Source organism: Mangifera indica, chromosome 1 (genome assembly GCF_011075055.1).
Source record: "Mangifera indica cultivar Alphonso chromosome 1, CATAS_Mindica_2.1, whole genome shotgun sequence".
NCBI lineage: Eukaryota > Viridiplantae > Streptophyta > Magnoliopsida > Sapindales > Anacardiaceae > Mangifera > Mangifera indica.
Window position 1 is genome coordinate 29,410,215 of NC_058137.1, and position 19,393 is coordinate 29,429,607.

General features: G+C 36.6%; 3 protein-coding genes across 8 annotated transcripts; 1 reads left to right on the top strand and 2 right to left on the bottom strand.

The window, feature by feature from the left end:
- Window positions 1–1,560: 1,560 nt before the first annotated feature.
- On the bottom strand, window positions 1,561–6,556 carry LOC123207048 (uncharacterized protein At4g26450-like). Of its 2 annotated transcripts, none has more exons than XM_044624334.1 (6): window positions 6,399–6,556; window positions 6,093–6,231; window positions 3,690–5,568; window positions 3,375–3,561; window positions 3,076–3,130; window positions 1,561–1,896 (listed from the first exon to the last, which is right to left on the bottom strand). In XM_044624334.1, exons 3-6 carry the CDS (start codon window positions 5,555–5,557, stop codon window positions 1,877–1,879), a joined length of 2,130 nt encoding a protein of 709 aa, XP_044480269.1. In that variant the 5' UTR covers window positions 5,558–5,568; window positions 6,093–6,231; window positions 6,399–6,556; the 3' UTR covers window positions 1,561–1,876. The 2 variants fall into 2 exon arrangements, with proteins under 2 accessions (XP_044480269.1, XP_044480340.1); XM_044624405.1 differs by having other exon boundaries at window positions 3,052–3,130.
- A 751-nt stretch (window positions 6,557–7,307) lies between these two features.
- On the top strand, window positions 7,308–13,081 carry LOC123207181 (chloride channel protein CLC-f). Its single transcript, XM_044624508.1, is given in 10 exon segments — window positions 7,308–7,774; window positions 7,880–8,279; window positions 8,372–8,566; window positions 8,881–9,350; window positions 9,458–9,562; window positions 10,646–10,853; window positions 10,856–10,872; window positions 11,030–11,242; window positions 11,470–11,702; window positions 12,632–13,081. Coding segments are annotated over 9 exon segments (1,791 nt in total). The 5' UTR covers window positions 7,308–7,774; window positions 7,880–8,011; the 3' UTR covers window positions 12,714–13,081.
- A 492-nt stretch (window positions 13,082–13,573) lies between these two features.
- LOC123227765 (probable WRKY transcription factor 2) lies at window positions 13,574–18,163 on the bottom strand. 5 transcript variants are annotated; one of them, XM_044652918.1, is made up of 7 exons: window positions 17,814–18,163; window positions 16,472–16,881; window positions 15,984–16,166; window positions 15,049–15,890; window positions 14,805–14,963; window positions 14,071–14,634; window positions 13,574–13,960 (listed from the first exon to the last, which is right to left on the bottom strand). In XM_044652918.1, exons 2-7 carry the CDS (start codon window positions 16,826–16,828, stop codon window positions 13,915–13,917), a joined length of 2,151 nt encoding a protein of 716 aa, XP_044508853.1. In that variant the 5' UTR covers window positions 16,829–16,881; window positions 17,814–18,163; the 3' UTR covers window positions 13,574–13,914. The 5 variants fall into 5 exon arrangements, with proteins under 5 accessions (XP_044508853.1, XP_044508821.1, XP_044508836.1 ...); XM_044652886.1 differs by having other exon boundaries at window positions 16,472–16,979; XM_044652901.1 differs by lacking the exon at window positions 17,814–18,163 and adding an exon at window positions 17,700–17,727.
- Window positions 18,164–19,393: the final 1,230 nt, after the last annotated feature.

Below are 19,393 nucleotides of genomic sequence, written 5' to 3' on the forward strand. Positions count from 1 at the left end.
GGAAATAGTCGTTTGGCCTTTTTCATATTTGAAACATGTTAACATTCATCTGGATATAAACAGACAATTATTGGTAAGGTCAGTTGTTCCAAGACTGGTTACTGGTGCGTGCAAAACAAAAGTCATTCAAGTTATTGAAAAAGAGACTAGATCATTGGTCATAAGTTTGACTTGTACTCTCGATAGGATAAAATCACTGCTCCTAAACTCATAATGAGTATATGCAAGACTGATCATCGAGCTCGGGAATGCTACACGACAGTTCCGCTTTGCCAAACCATTAAACCCATAACAATTTGTAACTTAATTACCTCTGGAAGATGATGAAATTAACCTTTTACAATTTAATGCAAATAAAACTTATGAAAACCGGCTTTTGGGTACTGTGTACATAGGTATGAATATAATGTGTATGATGTAGATGTAGATGCGGTGCACTGGCATTGGGTAGATGAAAAGGACACGTAAGTGTAACCGTGCCCCATCCTCCCTTACTCTTCCTCTCTCAATATAAAGGTAAAAACCAAGAAACAAAGGGGGTCCAAATTTTTAGTCATCGTCCATAAACCAGACCTTCATGGCAAAACCCTTGTTCAAATCTTATAAAGCAAACTCATAAACATTGCATTACATTAATAGGTAAAACCTTGTCCTTCCTCTTAATAAAGGGATTACATTGAGCCAGAGTCGGTTAGCCAGTCAATTATACAGTGTGAGCTATGCAATAACAAACTTTTACCGTAAAATCATGTTTCTGCTGCTTCTTATTTCTAGGTACACCGTGTGTATAAGAGGCTTATCACATTCCTCAATAAACAAGTTTAATTTCCTTCCTGCTGTGTCAACATCCAAAGGGTTCTTTTGCTTCTGGTCATATTTCCATCTTATCCGCTGCTTCTGCAAGATTTTAATTAATTTTATTGACTAAGATCACTCAAATTCATCTGCTCTTTCACAATCAACTCTCCTTTCAGAGAGGGTACAATACAATACTTTAACACTCCATCCCTATAATTAATACTTATAATGGGTCAGCTCCTCCTTTTGCCCTGTTATCTTATCCTTATGACACTCATAGATGTGTGGTTAGGCTTTACTTTTGCAGCCAATCTTCAAATATGATGCCCAATTCAAGATTCTAATTAGCATTATTGATATAACTTAACCAAACTCATGATTTTATGTGAATTTTTTTTAAGAGGATGCTTGAACCATACACTTGGGTTATTTATTTAGCAATGTTCACGCACACTAGAATATAAAAGAAAAATGAGGTGTGATGTGAAGGGGGAAGATGAACTGCCTTTCAAAGTGTTGTCTTTTTGGAGTCAAAGGTCATGTACCTCTGCAAAAAGTTGAGCAAACAATCCACGTGCTCTGCTGTGATAAGTATGGTAAATAGATGTACCAAAACCACATCCACTCCTTACAAAAATCCTACAACCCCATGATTCGGTGGCTGAGAGAGGCCCCCCTTCCCCCTTTTGTTTTCTTCTATTTTACTTCTGTAAACACAAGTGTTGTCATACATTTGCTATACCTAAATTTTATTAGAGGATGTGCAGAGAAGAAAGAAATGGTTGATTTAAACACAAACTTGATGATAAACTTTAGGTTTATCAATGAGTTGCTACAGCCAAATATGGTGAGAATTCACCATTTACTAACATTCCTACATAAGGAATACATTTATCCTATATAAACAAAACCAAATCTAAACTAAAGCTGTGCTGGAGTTGTATAATTTTAGTCATTCATTTTAGCAGCAAAACAACACAACTCCATCAATGAATATTATGAATACCAACAAATATTCTTTGATTTAAAAGCACATGTCGAATCAAAAGGGCTTCTCATACTCCTGTGGTGGTGGCTGCTACCAGCCACGCAAAAAACCTACCATCAGAAGTTCAAAGATTGATCTATTAGTAAGAAGCAAAAACTTACAGCTGCTGATTTAAAAGGCAAGCAGGTTTATATAAGAACAGTATTCATCAGAATAAGCATGACATACGTATGATCTACAAAGTTTTGCATTTGCAAGTGTAGGACAATATATACAACCCACTACTTTATGCTACATTTTAAATGCAATCATAGGATTCTCTTGGTTGCACAATTTTGCAAACAAATTATAGGCTCTGCTCGATCTCAGAAATTTTAAACCTGAAAATAAAAGCAATGACTCCCAAATCTCAGAGGTAAATCTCCCAGCTACAGTTTGCATTAATAAAAACCATCTAAAATTAAGAACTTGCATGGTTTGGATGCAGTAATATGGTTTCAAGAGTGTGGTCCCTCCCCTTCAGAGTACTTTCAGAAGATTTCAAAAGTTTCAAACCCCTTTCATTCACCAGTACCCCATAAATGAGTTCTTGCAGACCCTGAATAATTTGCATGCTTAATGCAGCCTTATAATTTACACTAGGCAACCTTAGCAGGCAATCACTTGATTATGTACAAAATATGATTTCTTCCACAATGTTGTAAAATTAAAAAGCAATGAGATGAAAGCCAAACACATTTAAAGACTATCAAAGGCACAAGTCAAGAGAGAGATAACAAAAATTATCCAGGGATTTTTCTCAGGGTTTATCAACACACATGCATAACATGTTAAAAACAACACTACCATTATCAATCCTCCATCTTTCAATCAACATTAAGTAGAAATATAATGTTCCATAGAACACTAATACACATTTTTTTGAAAAAATCCATATAGATGTTAAAAAGAATGACAAACAAGAGGAAGATTCTTGAACATCATAGAAGAAGGAAGCTACTTTTTTAAGCCTTTTCATTATCTTTCTGCTATTATTCCCAAGAGCTAAATATTCATGATGTCAAAAAATAAAATGTTTTCAGAGATCTGAGAATAGTACACTTTTGGTAGAACAAGTGTACAGCAAAATTGCATATGGCCAACATCTATTTCCTCAACAATCAGATGCAAAAATGAAAAAAAAAAAAAAACCTCATCAATTCTCAATGCAAACACCACCATAAGCTGATCAGCCACACAATCTCTAGATTAATAAGAAAACAAACCATGAAATTAAATATCTGGCATACTTAATGGTATTTCACCAAGGGACATATATATTGAATCATCATCACCAAGAGCCCCCTGAAACAACCAAGAAATTATTCATCAGTTATATTGAAGTTAGACTTATCATAAATTAATGCAGCTCTTCGGTGATCATACAAGGAGCAACATGGGACCATGAATGTGTAATTAAAAATTAATGACACTACTGATAGGCATAAAGTTCAGCCCAGTAACCAGCATGCTGCCAGGTTCATGTGTATGATATTAGAAGGATTCATGTTGAATGGATAGAGAAATTCTCAGAAATTAGTAGTGATACCTCTCCATTGTGAATGGCCATCTCATTCTGCAGAGCATTTATATCCACTGGAACTGCAGGACAATCTGGAAAGTTATTGAGTAATTGTGTGAACATAAGCCCATCATAATTATCCTGAACATCAGGAATATGATCAGCATTCTGTACACGATTAGGAAAGCTTTCCATTCCTGTAAACATATCTATCCTGCATGATTGAACATGTAAGATACAGAGAGAAATGAAAGTGAGTGAAACAAACACAGATTCCAGAGACCATACTAAAGCATATTGTTTTTGAGGCATGAAGAAAGCACATGGAGAAGGGAAACATACTTTCGCTCTGAATTATCAGGAGCCTTTTCTGTTGGGTCAGAATCATTCTCTAAATCAATGATCTCAATCTCCTTACCATCATTTGTTTGTCTACTATATTCACCAGACATGATGGAATTACTCATTGATAGATCAATATCAACTGGCGTAGCCTCTTTTTTCGGTATAGTAGGGAAGATTAGAGTTGGATCACTATGATGATTCTCATTTGTGTCAGAAGCTTCCATAAGATTAAGGTCACAAATTCTAAACGAACCAGGAAACAGTTGTTTCTCTCGTGCATAATCAACACAAGGTTCACCGCCTATCCTTGGGAATTGAAAACTATTAACTGAGTTCTCTGGATCAACAGCAAGACTCATTTTACAGGGTGCAGCTCTTTCTTCTCGTGAACTTGCTTTATTGTCACTCATACTAGATATGTTTGAATGTTCATTGGAATTAGTAACCATGGAAGGAAACCATTCTCTTAATTTCTTGGTTGCCTCCACTGAATCGTGCTCTTCCATAGTTCGTTTTTCACCCCTCTCTCTGACCATGGAGCTAGACTTTTGGAGATCAGAAAGCCCCTGACATAATTCCTGATCAACATCACAAACTAAAACTCTATCTGTGAAGGGTTGAGACCTCATAAATTGGCCTTGATCGATGCCATAAACAGAACCTAATGCTCCATCACCCTCAACAGATTGCACATGCGGAGATTTAGATATTTCAGAGTCAGGGCACTTTGAATCAAGAGTTTTATCTGGCAGTACACCAACAGCAGAGCCAACCAAAGAGTTATTTTCAACTAACACTTCGGATCCTATCGGAAGTATGGTATCAGAAGTCTTTTCCAAATCATGATTTGAAACTGAATCAACCTTCAGGCCTTTATACGTTAAAGAAGAACGGATTTTGGTAGGCATCTTGGAAAATCTGCACAATGTCAGCAGGTCAGTGTTACTCTTGGTTGAAGTATCATCCTCCAGAGGATAATGTTTGATGGCTGATTCCTCCAAGGCATCTTGTTCCTCAATTTCATCATTACAAATCTCATCTTTTAGCTCCCCAGCCTCCATATCCATGTTTGTTGAATCCACAGGCTTCTTGGAGAATTCCACGTCAGTATCATGCAGTAAATCTTTCCCAACACTAGAAGAACTTGGTCTGGATCCCATTTCGCCCTGGATATTGTACTTTTCCAATTCAGACTCTAAACCGCTGACTTCATCACTTTTTGGTGCTAACACACCTAAACCTGGCTTCTGCAATCCATTACCAACATCTTTACTAACTTGTTGCTCCTCTTGATTTCCAGGATAAGAATCAAAATCATCCTCAATATCAGGGGATATCCTACCTTTTTCAGAGCATGATCCACTTCTCCTGTATTCTCTTCCCCAGTCCAAGCTGTTACTCTTGAAGAACCCTCCTTTTTTCCTTCGATTCAAATAATTCCTCAATCCCATTGAGTTATTATCATCAGGATATTTTCTCCTACCAAACCCAACATCAGAACCAGAATTAGCAAGATGAGCAAGGGCTGGCGTGCCTTCAGGAGGAAGCTGCATGTTTTCTCCATCTTCTGATCTAAAAGTACCATTCTGCATTTTAACAGTGAGTATGCTAGGAGGCAGCAGTCCTTGAGAAACTAAGTACTCAGCTGCAAGTCGACCAGCTTCCATAAAAACATCACTTTTTCGTAGTGTTGGGTTTGATTGCTGAAATGATTTAGGCTGGCCCTGGCCACGCCCAAACCCCCGATTAAAGCTTCGATATTCTGAATAAAATGCACGGCCTCTAGCTGACCCTTCAGGAGGCATTCCCATTCCCATTGAATTAGATCTATACCCATTTCCAGGACTTCGATGCTTAGCATGCATGTTGTCTTAGACTAACCAAAACCAAACAGTCAACAAGAGATTGATAAATAAAAAGCTCAATATACAGCTTTTCAAGCAAAACAAGCAGCTCCACTTCTAATAGTACACAGTAATAAAAGAATTCAGATTAATTTCTTTTGAGAAAAAGAAAGAAAGACCAGTCTCTTATATGATCACAGAACTGGGTTTTTCTTAAAGAATTTGTTCTAATTTCTCCACAGAACTATGATAATGAATATTTTACTTATTAATGTCTTAAAAAAGTCACAAACAACAGACAACGAAGCCTGTCTTTCTCACGAATAAATATGTTCTCAACTACCACAAAACTAGCAAGGTGCCATGGATAAGGATTATAATTACAAAAGCAACTTGAATTTACAGCCTACACAAGAAATCAATGAAGACAATTCAAGAAATGTTCAGTTTAATGTCCAAAACAGAAGCATCAATCTCTAGACGATTTGCAGAAATCCAAGAATTGAGATGATAATATCAGAGGCAAACTTCGTTCCAGGAACAGTAAAAATCTAACCTTTTTGTCTGTTGTGTGGCTGTGTTTGTTTGGTTGAAGAATAAACAGATCCAAGCTGAGGTCTTTTTAATGTTTCAGATCCAGTAGGAAGCTACAATACTTGATCGACACCTCCATGTCAAAACCCTAATCCATTCTTCTATAATCAAAAGTAAAGGCAACATTTTTGGTCAGCAACTTTCTGATTTGGTATTCTTTTGTGTTGCTTTCAACAAACCAATAATAAAAATTGAAAAAACAGTTTCTTTTTTTCCTTTGTGGGTTGTAACATGTAAGTGTAAGTAAGATGGTGCTGTTTTTACATACAATTTCCTTTCTTTAGTCTGATTCTGAACACCCTTTCGTTTTTTGCAGTTCTTTGTTCTTGTTCCTTCGCTTGAGAGATACTTTTCCCATCTTCTATCTGCCTAGAAAAGACTACCAAACAAAAATTTACCTGTGCTTCAACCAAATATTATTTAATTTCATAGACACTCCCCGTGGTTAAATAGTATTGCAATGCTTTCACACTTTTAGGGGTTATTTATAATTATTTAAATTTATGGGTTTTAAGGTACTCATTAATTTTAACAAGTTTTGCGTTGGGTTGAGTTAGATACCATAACATAACTTATTTTTCGTATCTAATATCTACCACTTTGCTTTTGTCATTCTATTCTTCATTTTTTAAAAGAGATTACTTTTCCCCTTTTGATATAAGCATATAATGAAAAGCTTTAATAAAACCAAATCTTCTTCCTTTGTCCTAGAATTTGGCCTTTCACCCTTTTAATTTGAGAATCTAATATCCATATCTATCATCACCAAATCCAAATTGCTTGATATAAGTTAGATAAAAAAATATTAATTTAATAAATATTATTAGAGAAACACCTAAAGAAAAATACGATTTTGTCTTTTAGAATTGCATTATTTATAAAAACAATACTAGTTGTCATTTCAGCCTTTTGCAAAATATACTCTATTATTTGCATCTCCTGGCAACCCAGTAAAAATAATATGTTTTGTAGTTAATAATTTAGTCATAAATTTAATATTTTTACAAGTCTTTTCTCACTCACACTCCAAGATTCATCCATTGAATCAAATGTATGAATTAAAAATAATGATATCTTCCTGGGAAGGAATTGAGAAAGAAAGAAGTTGAGGGATTTCAAAAAATTTCAAAGAAGCTTGATAGAAGGTGGAGGAGGAGCTAGCACATATTATATATATTCTATACACAGACGCAGGGAGAAGCTCTAGAAGAAGGAGAAATTTTTCTTCAGACAATAGAAAGTGGAAACTAAATTAACAAACAAACCGTAATTCAAGAAAAGGATATTGAATGAAATCAGAAAATGTCAAGTGACGATAGGCATCTGTTTAGATCAAGTCCGGATGATTTAGAATCAGCAGATCAACATCAACATCAACCTTCTGCCACTTCAACTTCAATTAAATTCTAAGACCTTATTAAACACTTGGATCGTGGCTTCTCCGGCCGCCATCTTACTTTCAATGACCCTCCCCATTCTGTTTCTCCATTGCATTCTCATTCTCGTTCCTCCTGCCTCGATCATCATTACGAGGAGGGTCGTGATGTTCTTGCTGATTCTGCCCCCCCTGAATGGGCTCTGCTTCTTATTGGTTGCCTCCTTGGCCTCGCCTCTGGTCTCTGTGTCGCTTTTTTCAATAAAGGGGTTAGCTCTGGTTTCATTTTTTAATTCTTGCAATAGGTTTTGAATTGATTTAGGAAAAGTTGTCCTTGTTATGTTAAATTTTTTAGAATTTGGTTGTTTGATTAGGTTCATGTAATTCATGAATGGGCGTGGGCAGGAACGCCCAATGAAGGGGCCGCCTGGCTTCGGTTACAGAGACTAGCAGACACCTGGCACCGGATTTTGTTAATTCCAGTTACTGGTGGGGTGATTGTTGGAATGATGCACGGTTTGATTGAGATATTGAATCAAATAAAACAGTCAAGTGAGAGGACACAAGGGTTTGATTTGATTGCTGGAGTGTTCCCACCAATTAAGGCAATTCAGGCTGCTGTAACATTAGGTACTGGTTGTTCTTTGGGGCCTGAGGGTCCTAATGTTGACATTGGAAAGTCTTGTGCTAATGGCTTCTCTTTAATGATCGAAAATAATGGAGAAAGAAGGATAGCTCTTGTTGCAGCTGGTGCTGCTTCTGGGATTGCTTCAGGTGTTTATTTGTTGATTCGTTTTGTTAGTGTTACTCGAGCGACTGTATTCTCCTTATTATTATGACAGTGTTTGGCTTCTTTTTACTTTCAGGTTTTAATGCAGCTGTGGCTGGCTGTTTCTTTGCTATTGAGACTGTCTTGAGGCCTCTACATGCTGAAAATTCACCTCCGTTTACGACTGCTATGATAATTTTGGCCTCTGTTGTATCATCTACTGTATCAACAGTTTTGCTTGGGACACAATCGGCTTTCTCCATGCCCTCGTATGATCTGAAATCAGCTGCTGGTAATTTATATCATTCTTCGTTTATTTATGGTTCTATGCAGTATCTTCATGGCATTCTTTGTAAGATAATGTATTGGATATCTTAGTTTTATGCTGAAAAGAATCATTGTTTCATCAGAGAATTTTTCTTATCTTGGGTTGTGGCATATGTAATTTGAGTCCCATAGAAGGCTGGACTTTTATACTTATACTTCATACTACTACAAGTGTTTTTCATCAACGTAGGAATAATGAATATGCTTGATATTTATAGATTTTTAGAATGATTTTATCGTTCTTGCTACTTAACCGGTTATTTTAATCTTGTCTTTCAGAGCTACCTTTATACCTCATATTGGGAATGCTATGCGGTGCTGTAAGTGTGTCTTCACTCGCTTGGTCGCTTGGTCGCTTGGTCGCTTGGTTCACTAAGTCATTTGACTTTATCAAGGAAAAATTTGGCCTTCCCCCTGTTGTGTGCCCTGCTTTAGGTGGTTTAGGAGCTGGAGTTATTGCCCTCAAGTATCCTGGAATACTATACTGGGGTTTCACAAATGTTGAAGAAATCCTTCATACTGGGAAAAGTGCATCAGCTCCTGGAATCTGGTTGTTAACTCAATTAGCTGCTGCTAAAGTTGTGGCCACAGCTTTGTGCAAGGGGTCTGGGCTGGTAGGTGGCCTTTATGCCCCAAGTTTAATGATCGGTGCTGCTATTGGTGCTGTCTTTGGAGGTTCAGCTGCACAAGTTATTAATTCAGCGATTCCAGGAAATGCTGCTGTTGCACAACCACAGGCTTATGCTTTGGTAAAATTACATTTTTCTGAAAGTTTCCGTAATTCTGTCACCTTGGTTATCTCTCTCCATGTTGATCTTTATTAGCTAATTAGTATACTTTCAAACTCCTACTGCAGGTTGGAATGGCTGCTGCATTAGCTTCTGTTTGTTCAGTACCCCTGACATCAGTTTTATTACTGTTTGAGCTGACAAGAGATTACAGAATATTGCTACCTCTCATGGTAATTGAACCATTTTGTTGCTTGATAAGTCTTGTACATTGAAGTGTTGGTAACCTTCAAAGATCACTCAACCTGATAAGCTTTTGACCTAGCTAGATAAATATTTAGGTGCACTTATTGACCTAGCTAGAAAGGTTTTTTATTCGTTCTGACCTGATATTTCTATCTAACAGATGATTAACACTGGTAACATGCCCATTATAGCTCATATGCAAGGCATAATCATTTGGCCTTGAGGAATGTGCTATTTGTAAGATCTGCTTTAGGCTTGTGAGTTCATATAATATTCAAATGTCAACCAAGCAAGTTTCTTCATTTTACATCAATAAAATTTTGTGCCAATAAAAATTACAACTCACTTCATTGAAAAGTAGAGAAATGGATCTATTATAATTTTTTGTCAGCTCATGCTATAAATACTGTATAATATAGTGATGTGTTTGGTTGGAATTTGGTAGTTACACTATTCACAAGTCACAAGCAAGCCCAACGTATATCACATCCTTGAGGTTAGTTGCTAATACCTTTTTGATGAGGGCTTTAATAGACAAGTTACATGGTTGCCCCCTTTTTTAATGTATACTTTTTCATTGGGTTTCATTATTATTATGATTTTAATTTGGATAATCCCTTACCTGTAAGTCTTCCAAACGACCAAAAAAAAAAAAAAACTTGAAACTATTCAATGTAACCCACCTTGCACGTTTGTAGCAGCTTGACTTAAGACAAGACCACAGAAAATTCATTTGTCTTTGACAAATTGTCTCATTGCATTTCTTATGTTTGGCATAGACGTACACCACATTTCTAATTGATGATCAACTATATCAATGATAACAATTCAGAGGATGACAAATTATCTTGTGTCAGTCCATGTATTACTGCAGTTGTATAGCCTTGGCAGATTTTAAAAGATCAAAATTGCAACACTGTCTTACCATATCTTTCAAATCTGTTGAGATTAGGGCACTGTGGCTGTTATGCTTTGTAGTTTGTGGTAATTCATGGTTCTTTCTGGCATTGTCTGAAGGTCTATAACTCTTTTTTGGTTAATTATTATATTTATATCAAATTTGCAAGTAGGGAGCTGTTGGATTGGCAATATGGGTTCCTTCAGTGGCAAACCAAAAGGAGGGCGAACCATCTGATAAACGGACTTTGGCAAGTGGTTATTCCTCTCTTTCACCTATTGAAGATAAAAATGAAGCTATCTGGAGCCGCATGGATGGCTCAGATGACTTAGAACTCTCTGTCATAGAGAATGCCAACAGTGAAGCAATAGATGAAGATATTCTTTGGAGGAATTGAAGGTTGAATACTTTCTGGTCTCCTTTCACAACTTGATTGTCAAAGTGGCCAAGAGTCTTCTGTTGTTTGGTGATTTTAGATCTTCATTACTTAGCATGCTGCTTATTTTCCATTATTGGGTGTTTGCTTGTGATTAAACCGTTGTATTAATGTTGTCAGGTTTCTAGGGCTATGTCAAAGAACTTTGTAAAGGTTTCACATGCTGTAACCTTGAAAGAAGCAATAAAATTTATGCATGATGGACAACAGAAATGTATTCTTGTGGTTGATGATGAAGATTTTCTGGAGGGAATATTGACATATGGTGACATTAGACGGTATCTGTCCAACAAGTTGAGTGATGCTTCCTTGGGTGATTCAACTACTTCAGATGTAATTGGAAAGCCAGAACTCTATTTACTTTATTAGAATTGTTTCTTCTCTCTCTCTCTTTAGGCACTAGAGCTTTGACTATCACCTAACGATTACTACTTCAAATTGTTTATAATACTTTATGCACCATAACACCTGCTGATCTACTATTGATCCTTTAAAAGAGTTTGCCTACTTTCATTGTTTACCCACATCTTTGCTAATATATGGTAGTGAAATTTTTACAGGTGAATGCATGCCTTGTTTCCTCTGTTTGTACTCAAGGGATAAGTTATCGAGGGCGAGCACGTGGACTTTTAACCTGTTATCCAGACACAGATCTGGCAATTGCTAAGGAGTTAATGGAGGCTAAGGGGATCAAACAGTTACCTGTAGTTGAGCATGGCAGAGAACCACTAAGAAGAAGGAAGCAGAGAATTGCTGCCATTCTTCATTATGACTCAATTTGGAACTGTCTAAGGTTCTTTTGTGTATATGATCATATATTATGTTTTCGTTTGATCCTTTTCTTTCTTATATTAGTTGTTTTTATATCTGTTTATTTCTGGTCTCAAACACTAAAACATTTACTTCATTCTTATCGTATTAGAAGCAGATATATGTCTTGCATCATGTAAAATATCATGGTTTGTTGTAACTAAATTTATTACATTCATGAAATATGTTACGTACATATTCTTTTGCTTCTGAAATGTATTCTGGTGGCTTTAGAGCTGCAAAAATGTGTATGTAGACTCATGAAAAAAAATTGTAGAAGGCCCCAACTTGATCTGCTTAGTTAGCCAGTTGGAATTTGGATTACTTGGTTAAACCTAATCAAGTGTTGGTTCATACGTTTGATATCCTAATGAACAAATTATCTTTATTTATACGATACAGTCTGTTTATGTTGGATGATCTAGATGAATTTTGATTGCTGGTTGTTTTGTTGGTTTGTCTGCTTCAACCCGTTACCTATTTAGATGATTTTACAGGAATGATGATTTTTCATTTATACACTTCAGATGATGCTGTCAGTTAATAGAACAAGTTTCCCTTCATTTCAGTAAAGGCCTATATTTGTTCGCCAATTTGTAAAACTTTATTTGTTTAAGGTTTGCTCATAAGGTCTTAAACGTTCATCTATTGCTCATAAACCTAAAGAAAACATTTTAGAAAAGCAGTAGTAATGTAGTATGTTTTACTGCTGCACATTTTTGCATATATAGAAATATGAATGTCTATGTGAGGTATTGTTGTTGTTCTGTTAATGGATTAGTCCTGTATCAGACTTTCATCTATCTTTCCAAGCATGACTTCAAATTTTAGTTCCTTACCGCAATTTATGGTTCTGGCAAGTTTCCTGTTATTAAATTATTGCTTATAGTGTAATGATTTTCTGTTGTGCAGAGAGGAAATAAATCACCGGAAATCCGTGTATCAGCAAAGTAACGACAAGAATCTTGACAGGATTATCACAAATGGTCATTGATGTAGGGATCTTATGCTGCAACCATAAAGCTCAAATTGATACAGAAGATTTTTGGGGTTGGTTGTGTTTACTATGGAGCTGGGTCTCTGTAGTCCCTTGACAACAAAATATGCACACTCCAGTTTCTCATTTTGGATTATGCTGATATCTCAGCCTGCCATGTAGCATCTTACCCTTTGTACATGTAATTGTTCAAGTACAGTTCAATATCAGTTGTACAATTTAGTGGAAAAAGAAATGGCAAATGAAGAGTTGATGTCCAAATTGTGAATGCAAATAATGTATCGGTGACTGGTACATTTGCTTAAATAACAAAGAATGTCACATTGAATAAGATAAATCGACCTTGAAGGTTCTTATGCATTTCATATTGGATTATTCTACTAGCCTCCTACAATCTTTTATTGTTTTATTCTAGTCTATTTCTACTAACAGTTAAAAATTACAATTTTTTTTTTCCCGTATAATACTCAATTCTTCTTGTTCACTTGGTATGAAAGACAAATGGGAAGGATAATACAATTTGGAGTGCCCGAAGCTTTTGTTTATCTACTTTTTGCATTGAAAATGTTTTTGCTTTTAGTTAGCAGGTCTTTTCAAGCTTTGCCTCGCACCAAATTGCATTGGCAGCAGAAAATATTCAGTATTCCAGTTCCAAATACTATTATGAAAATTTAGTTTGCTGTAAGTGCAGCACTACTATGAAAATTTAGTTTGCTGTAAGTGCTGTAAGTGTAGCACTACCACAATTCATTTAACATTGTGGCAGATATCCAACATTCAGCACTGAACAAAAAGGGCATGAATGATTAGTATCCTTTAATGCGGAAGACATTTTACCATTTCTATGAGTTCTGTAATTTGGCTGCAAAGCGACAAGTTGCCATTACAAGGCCAAAATTCAACTGAACGACAAAATCTGTTAGACAACATTTACAAACTCAAGCACACTGAATGGAATCATCTGATACTGACAAATACAGAAGCATTACATACAAGCTAAAATAAGGCATAAGAAGAAGCCCTGGTACAGGCTTACAAGGCTTTTAGCAACAGATTTAGTAGTCTAAGAAGTAACAAATAAAACTAGAGAAAACAAAGAAACAATGAATTGTCATCTCTATCATTCTTGTTGCCGCCCTCATATTAATGCATTCTTGGTCTGTTTGCAACACCAATTTGGTACATAAAATTTTGGTCATCATAACTTCCCACTAACCAAAGGGTCATAAGGTGGATCACTGAAACTGACAGTGTTATGCATAGATTTATAAATATTACTACTTTCCTCAGAACAACAACAAAATTATAATATTATAAATAAATATAATAGATGAAACAAAGCAGAAACATTTACATCTGAGGTCCGAGAGGTAGCCTACTCATAAGCTGTTGGTACACTGCAGAACGATTGGACAAGTTTAGGCCAGGTTCTGACATAGGCTCCACCTTTGGTTCTCCTTTTGGCATCATGAAACCCATTTCATTCACTTGACATTGCTGAGCCAAATATGGGTGAACAGGCAGAACAGGCAGTTCTGCTTGGCCAGGGCCTAGTCCTGCCATAGCTAGATTGGCCAGCCCTGGTTGATTCATTGCAAATGAGAAGCCAGGAGAAGGTCCCAAATGCTGCCTTCCAGGTATTCTGAAAGAACCAAAAGCAGAAGGCCTATCAAACCTCCCCATGCTGTTGTGAATTTGTGATGGTTCAGACCTATGAATGTGAGCTTGACCAGCAGCTGCAGATTGGGCAGAAATGGCATTAGAGGAGCAAGAATTGACATGACTACTATTGCGAGCAGCAGGTACATCATGGTTGTGCTTTCCCTCGTATGTGGTGATCACAGACTTCAGGTCATGTGATGCCCTCTCCACATGCTTTCTCACTGTGCAGCCTGCACTAGTGCACTTGTAATAGCTCCTACATCAGCATAGCAACAAATTGAACACAATTTCAATGTCCCAGTTTATAGTTAAGCTTTGAATGTGTAGTGTGTATTTTTTCTGTGTATGAGACAACACACAAAGACAGACAGCAATATATATATATATATATATATATATAGTAGTAGTAGGATTTTCGATAACCACCTTGGGTTAGGATTTCCTTTCACAACTTTCTGCCCATACTTGCGCCAGCGATATCCATCATCAAGGATATCCACTTCACTGGTTGTCTGGACCACAACTCTAGGCTCACGAATAGCTCTGGTGGCTCCACTCATTTCTGTTGCATAAGCTTCAATTTTCCTGCAATACCGAACCCCACAAGAACATTCCCAAGTGAACTTACTATCTGCATTCTAGATACTATAGCAGAGATAAGGAGACATACCTTCTCTTTGACTCAGATTCATCTCCTTCACCATCATAACCTACACTACCATGTGTCCCCCTATCATCTTCTTCTTCATCATTAGAAAAGGTAGATGAGGCATCCACAGCATCAACAGTCTCAAAGTTAGTGCCATTCTGAGCCTGCAAAGAGGTAGATTGGTTGTATTCAGGACCCACGGTTGCTGCAGATGTCACCTCAACGTTGTCTTGCCTCCAATCAGGAGTTCCAACAGTAGTTCCCTTGTGAGTATTTGCCCACACATGATCACCATCAGCACCACTCTGTAGTCCAGCCTGTTCAGGGATGTCTAGTTGCATGTCAAGAAGTGGGTTTGATCCAATCGCTGATCGGCGGTTAGGCAGAGGCTTTGGGTGGTTGTGTGCTCCTTTATATATAATCTCTGTTATGTGGCCTTCATGCGACCGCTCCACTTTCTTCTTAACCTGACAATTGGGATGTGTGCACTTGTAATAGCTACGAGGATACTCACTGCCTTTCACTTGCTTTTGTCCATATTTTCTCCAATTATATCCATCATCTGATGATGCACCTCCAGCACCAGCAACCATGGAATCTCCGCCGCCTCTTTGATCTCCTTCTTCATCCTGTTGCTCGTCAAGAGGTGGGGAATGCTCTGCACTTCCACCAACAGTATCAAAGACTCTTTGATCTGCATTGATGGTATTACAACCCTTATCCTTTTCAGTAGAAGATCTGGAGAAGTCTGTCTGAAGGTTGAGGCTGTTCCCATAACGAGAATGAATCTTAGCTGGTTCAAAATTTTGAGACTGATGGGAATTCTCAGACTGAACAGACACCTCAATTCTAGGAAAGGATTGCTGAGTAAGAGTGAGAGTAATTTGTAAGTACTGATGACACAAAACAGAGCTAGTAAGCATACATAATGAAAAACCGTTAATTAAAACTCCTACCTTGTTTGGTGCACCGAGGGAAAAGGAAGCTGCTTCTGCAGTAGGCTTAAATGCAAACGTCGATGCATTGATGTTCTCAAAAAAATTATCTTTACTTTTATCAGGGGCTTCTGAGATAAACAAACTTTTACCATTACCATTTGGGACGAATGGGAATTTTCCAGTTGTTGGAGATGGCTGTGCCTGCAGTGGCATGGATTCAGTATTTTGTGTGTAGCAAGAACAAAATCATTAAAATTAAAATCACCAATTAGTGTAGCTATTATCTAAAACAATCTATGGCTCAGCATAAGCAAAGAAATTACTGTCACATGCAAAAGATCTACAAACTAAATTTTATGGGGCTCCATGTTGATGTATGGCTCTTTAAAAACCTCTGTTGAGGATACTATTTCCTCATATTTCATACATAATTAAGGTGCCAACTAACTACCTTCACAAAGATGAGAAAAAATAAACATGTATGGCTTTTCAAGAAATAAGCTCACCAGTGCATTTGAAAGGAAAACTGGAGAATCCAGCAGTGTTGTTGGACTGAGACCTGGTGGTATTGTCAAGTAAGGAGATCGAACATCAGGGTTCAGTGAAAGGTCTGATGATCTGATGCTTTCTGTATTTAATCTTGGAGCATTTGAGCCAGTTCTGGCTGCTATCCTTTCCACAACACTACCACGTGAGCTTGATTTCTGCTCTGAAAAACAACCTGATTCAGCAGACACACCTGCTTGCATCCCATTTTTTTTGTCAGTATATCCTGATTTCATCTTCTCTTGAGATCCTAAAAAGAGTCCCTTGGCCCTAGTTTCACTAGGTGGTTCTCTTGAGCCAATATCATCACCTAACATTGCTGAGAAAAATGCTCTTGTACTTGGACTAGGAGGCACCCAATCTCCAATCACTGCAATGTTATCATCAATTCCAGCCATGAATATTTTTCAAAGTTGGCCTCAAAGTCAGGTTAGCATAGAATAAAGATCTTGTACAAAAGTCAGATTCCTGAAAGTTCATTCAAATGCAACAAATTAGGGAATCAAATAAAAACCAACCCATTTAGAATGACATGCAAGAAAGGAAAAAAGAACCTCACACTTGGATTATGTTAAGATGAATTTCCTATCCAACTCAATGAAAAACCAACAACTATTAAGTCAAGGCGGGTTTTCCATAGTAGAAGTAAAACAGCAAAAACAACCAAAAAAGGGAAATTTTATGTCTTGGGTTTTGCTTTTGCTCACTTCTTCTCAGCAACCCAAAGGAGCTCAGAAGATAAAACTACAATTTTGACTAGAAATTATGAAATGAATCACTACATGGACAAAAAAATCATCAACATATAGCATTAACATACAGGAATGCATGAAAAAACACGGCAATTGTTCAGGCTAAGTTGCCCGAAAAAGCAGAATGAGACTCAACTCAAAATTTAGTCCAGGACAAAACCCCAAAAATCAATTCTTTAAGGGGTAAGAAAAGGTGGCAACACTAAAAATTATATAGACGAGATAATAGACAACATTCCAAATTTGATAAAGTTGTCTTGTGTTGAAGGAAACTAATCACGTAAATCCATTGAACCTTACAAATATAGAAACCCAGTTGTCAGAGTCTGGCGCCCATCAATCAAGATCCAATGATGAGCAAATTGACATTGAGAAAAATAAATAAATAAATAAAAATAAAAACAATCGAGATTACAAAAATTGAAAGAGAACCTACATAGATCATACATGAAAGTGGTACATTAAATTTGCATAAATTGAGAGTTACAAAAGCAAAGAGAGAAAGAGATAGAGAGAGAAATAGAAAGTGAGAATGATTAAAAATGATTACCTGATTGATTAAGGAGTCAAAGCTAAATGAAGAAGACCCACCACCACCACAAACACCAACACCATCAACAACACAAATCCGATCCGAACCAACTCAGATATTGCTATACAAAGTGGAGAAATGGAATCAAAATGCTATCTTTTTCTCTGTGGTTTTGGTTTATACAAAGAAAATGAAATGAAAGGATATGATGATGTTTTTATTAGAGAAAGCTACAAGTAGAATAGAAAAACCATTAATAATTTATAATAATTTCGTGTAATAATGGGATCTTTGAAGAATTAAAGAGAAGAAAAGCTCCCCAACAACAGAAAGTTTACACATTTACCTCTCCCCCTCTCTCCTTTTGATCCCTTTGTTTCTTTGATTGCTCTGTTATGTACTAGCATTCAATTCACCTTTTTGTTTTTTACCGTACTATATTCATCCAATAAAAAATATCCACGTGTCGCATGGGAAAGGGTATTATTGTCCTCAAGGCAATACCACAATTGATTCTACAGAAGAAATAGAAGAAGTATTTTGGTGCATGTATACATTAATAAATTTGATAATGAAATTGGGTAAATATGTGTAACAATAGGGTGTCAAGAAATTTGGATGCCTAACACGTGCACCCTTACAAAGTGAAGATGTTATAACCGTTTGTTGCCTGTTCTTATTCTTTCACTTCACCATCAACCTTAATTCAACAATTAAATTTGTTTTTAGATTATTTAACAAACACAACCCGTTTTACCTTTTGATTTGTTGGGTAATTTTCTATAGTATGGTTGATGAATATAAATAGAGTAAATGTGTTTTGTGGAGTGACTTTTGAATGAGTTTATTTTTGTATAGTAATCTATCAATTAATATTAAAATTTTATTATTCAAAAAGAGTTTATTATTTTGAAAATTTTAAATAAATTAGGATGGTGGTTTAACATCATCACTCTTTCTAACTATAAGTGATATAGGATTTTTATAATTACTTAATATTTCTTATGTTTTATCAGTATAAAATTTTTTTAGAAGTTCAAAATTTAAGTATATACTTTAAACTTTTATTTATAAAATATATAAAATAACTTTGAAACAAAATAATCATAAAAAGTGTAAGGCCAAACGACTATTTCCCACCCAAGGTATGCTGTAATGACAAGTTTCCCCCCTTTAACTATGGAAATACCAAACACCCACCCATGGCCAGTTAAATTTAACGGGGTTAAGGGTAAAATTGTCATTTTCTCTATAATATTAAAAAATAAACTAAAATATAATTTCCTTTTGCCCCCCTAAAGTTTGAAAACAAAAATTTTCCCCCAGCCTAAGTTTAAGAAAATGGCAGTTTCACCCTAGGGTTTGGTTTTGAAATCTCCGGCGACCTCTCCGGCTCCGTTGCCGACGGCTTCTCCCTCCCGAAGAATCCTCTCCTTCCGGTGATCGATTTCCTCCCATTTGGAGGTCCGATCGTCGCCGGAAAAGCGGTGGGAGACGAAGAACTTCGTCGGGGAAGACGAAGTTCTTCGTCTTCCCAGACGAAGACGAAGCCGTCGTCTTCGTCTGGGAAGACGATCGGCTTCCCAGGGAAGACAACC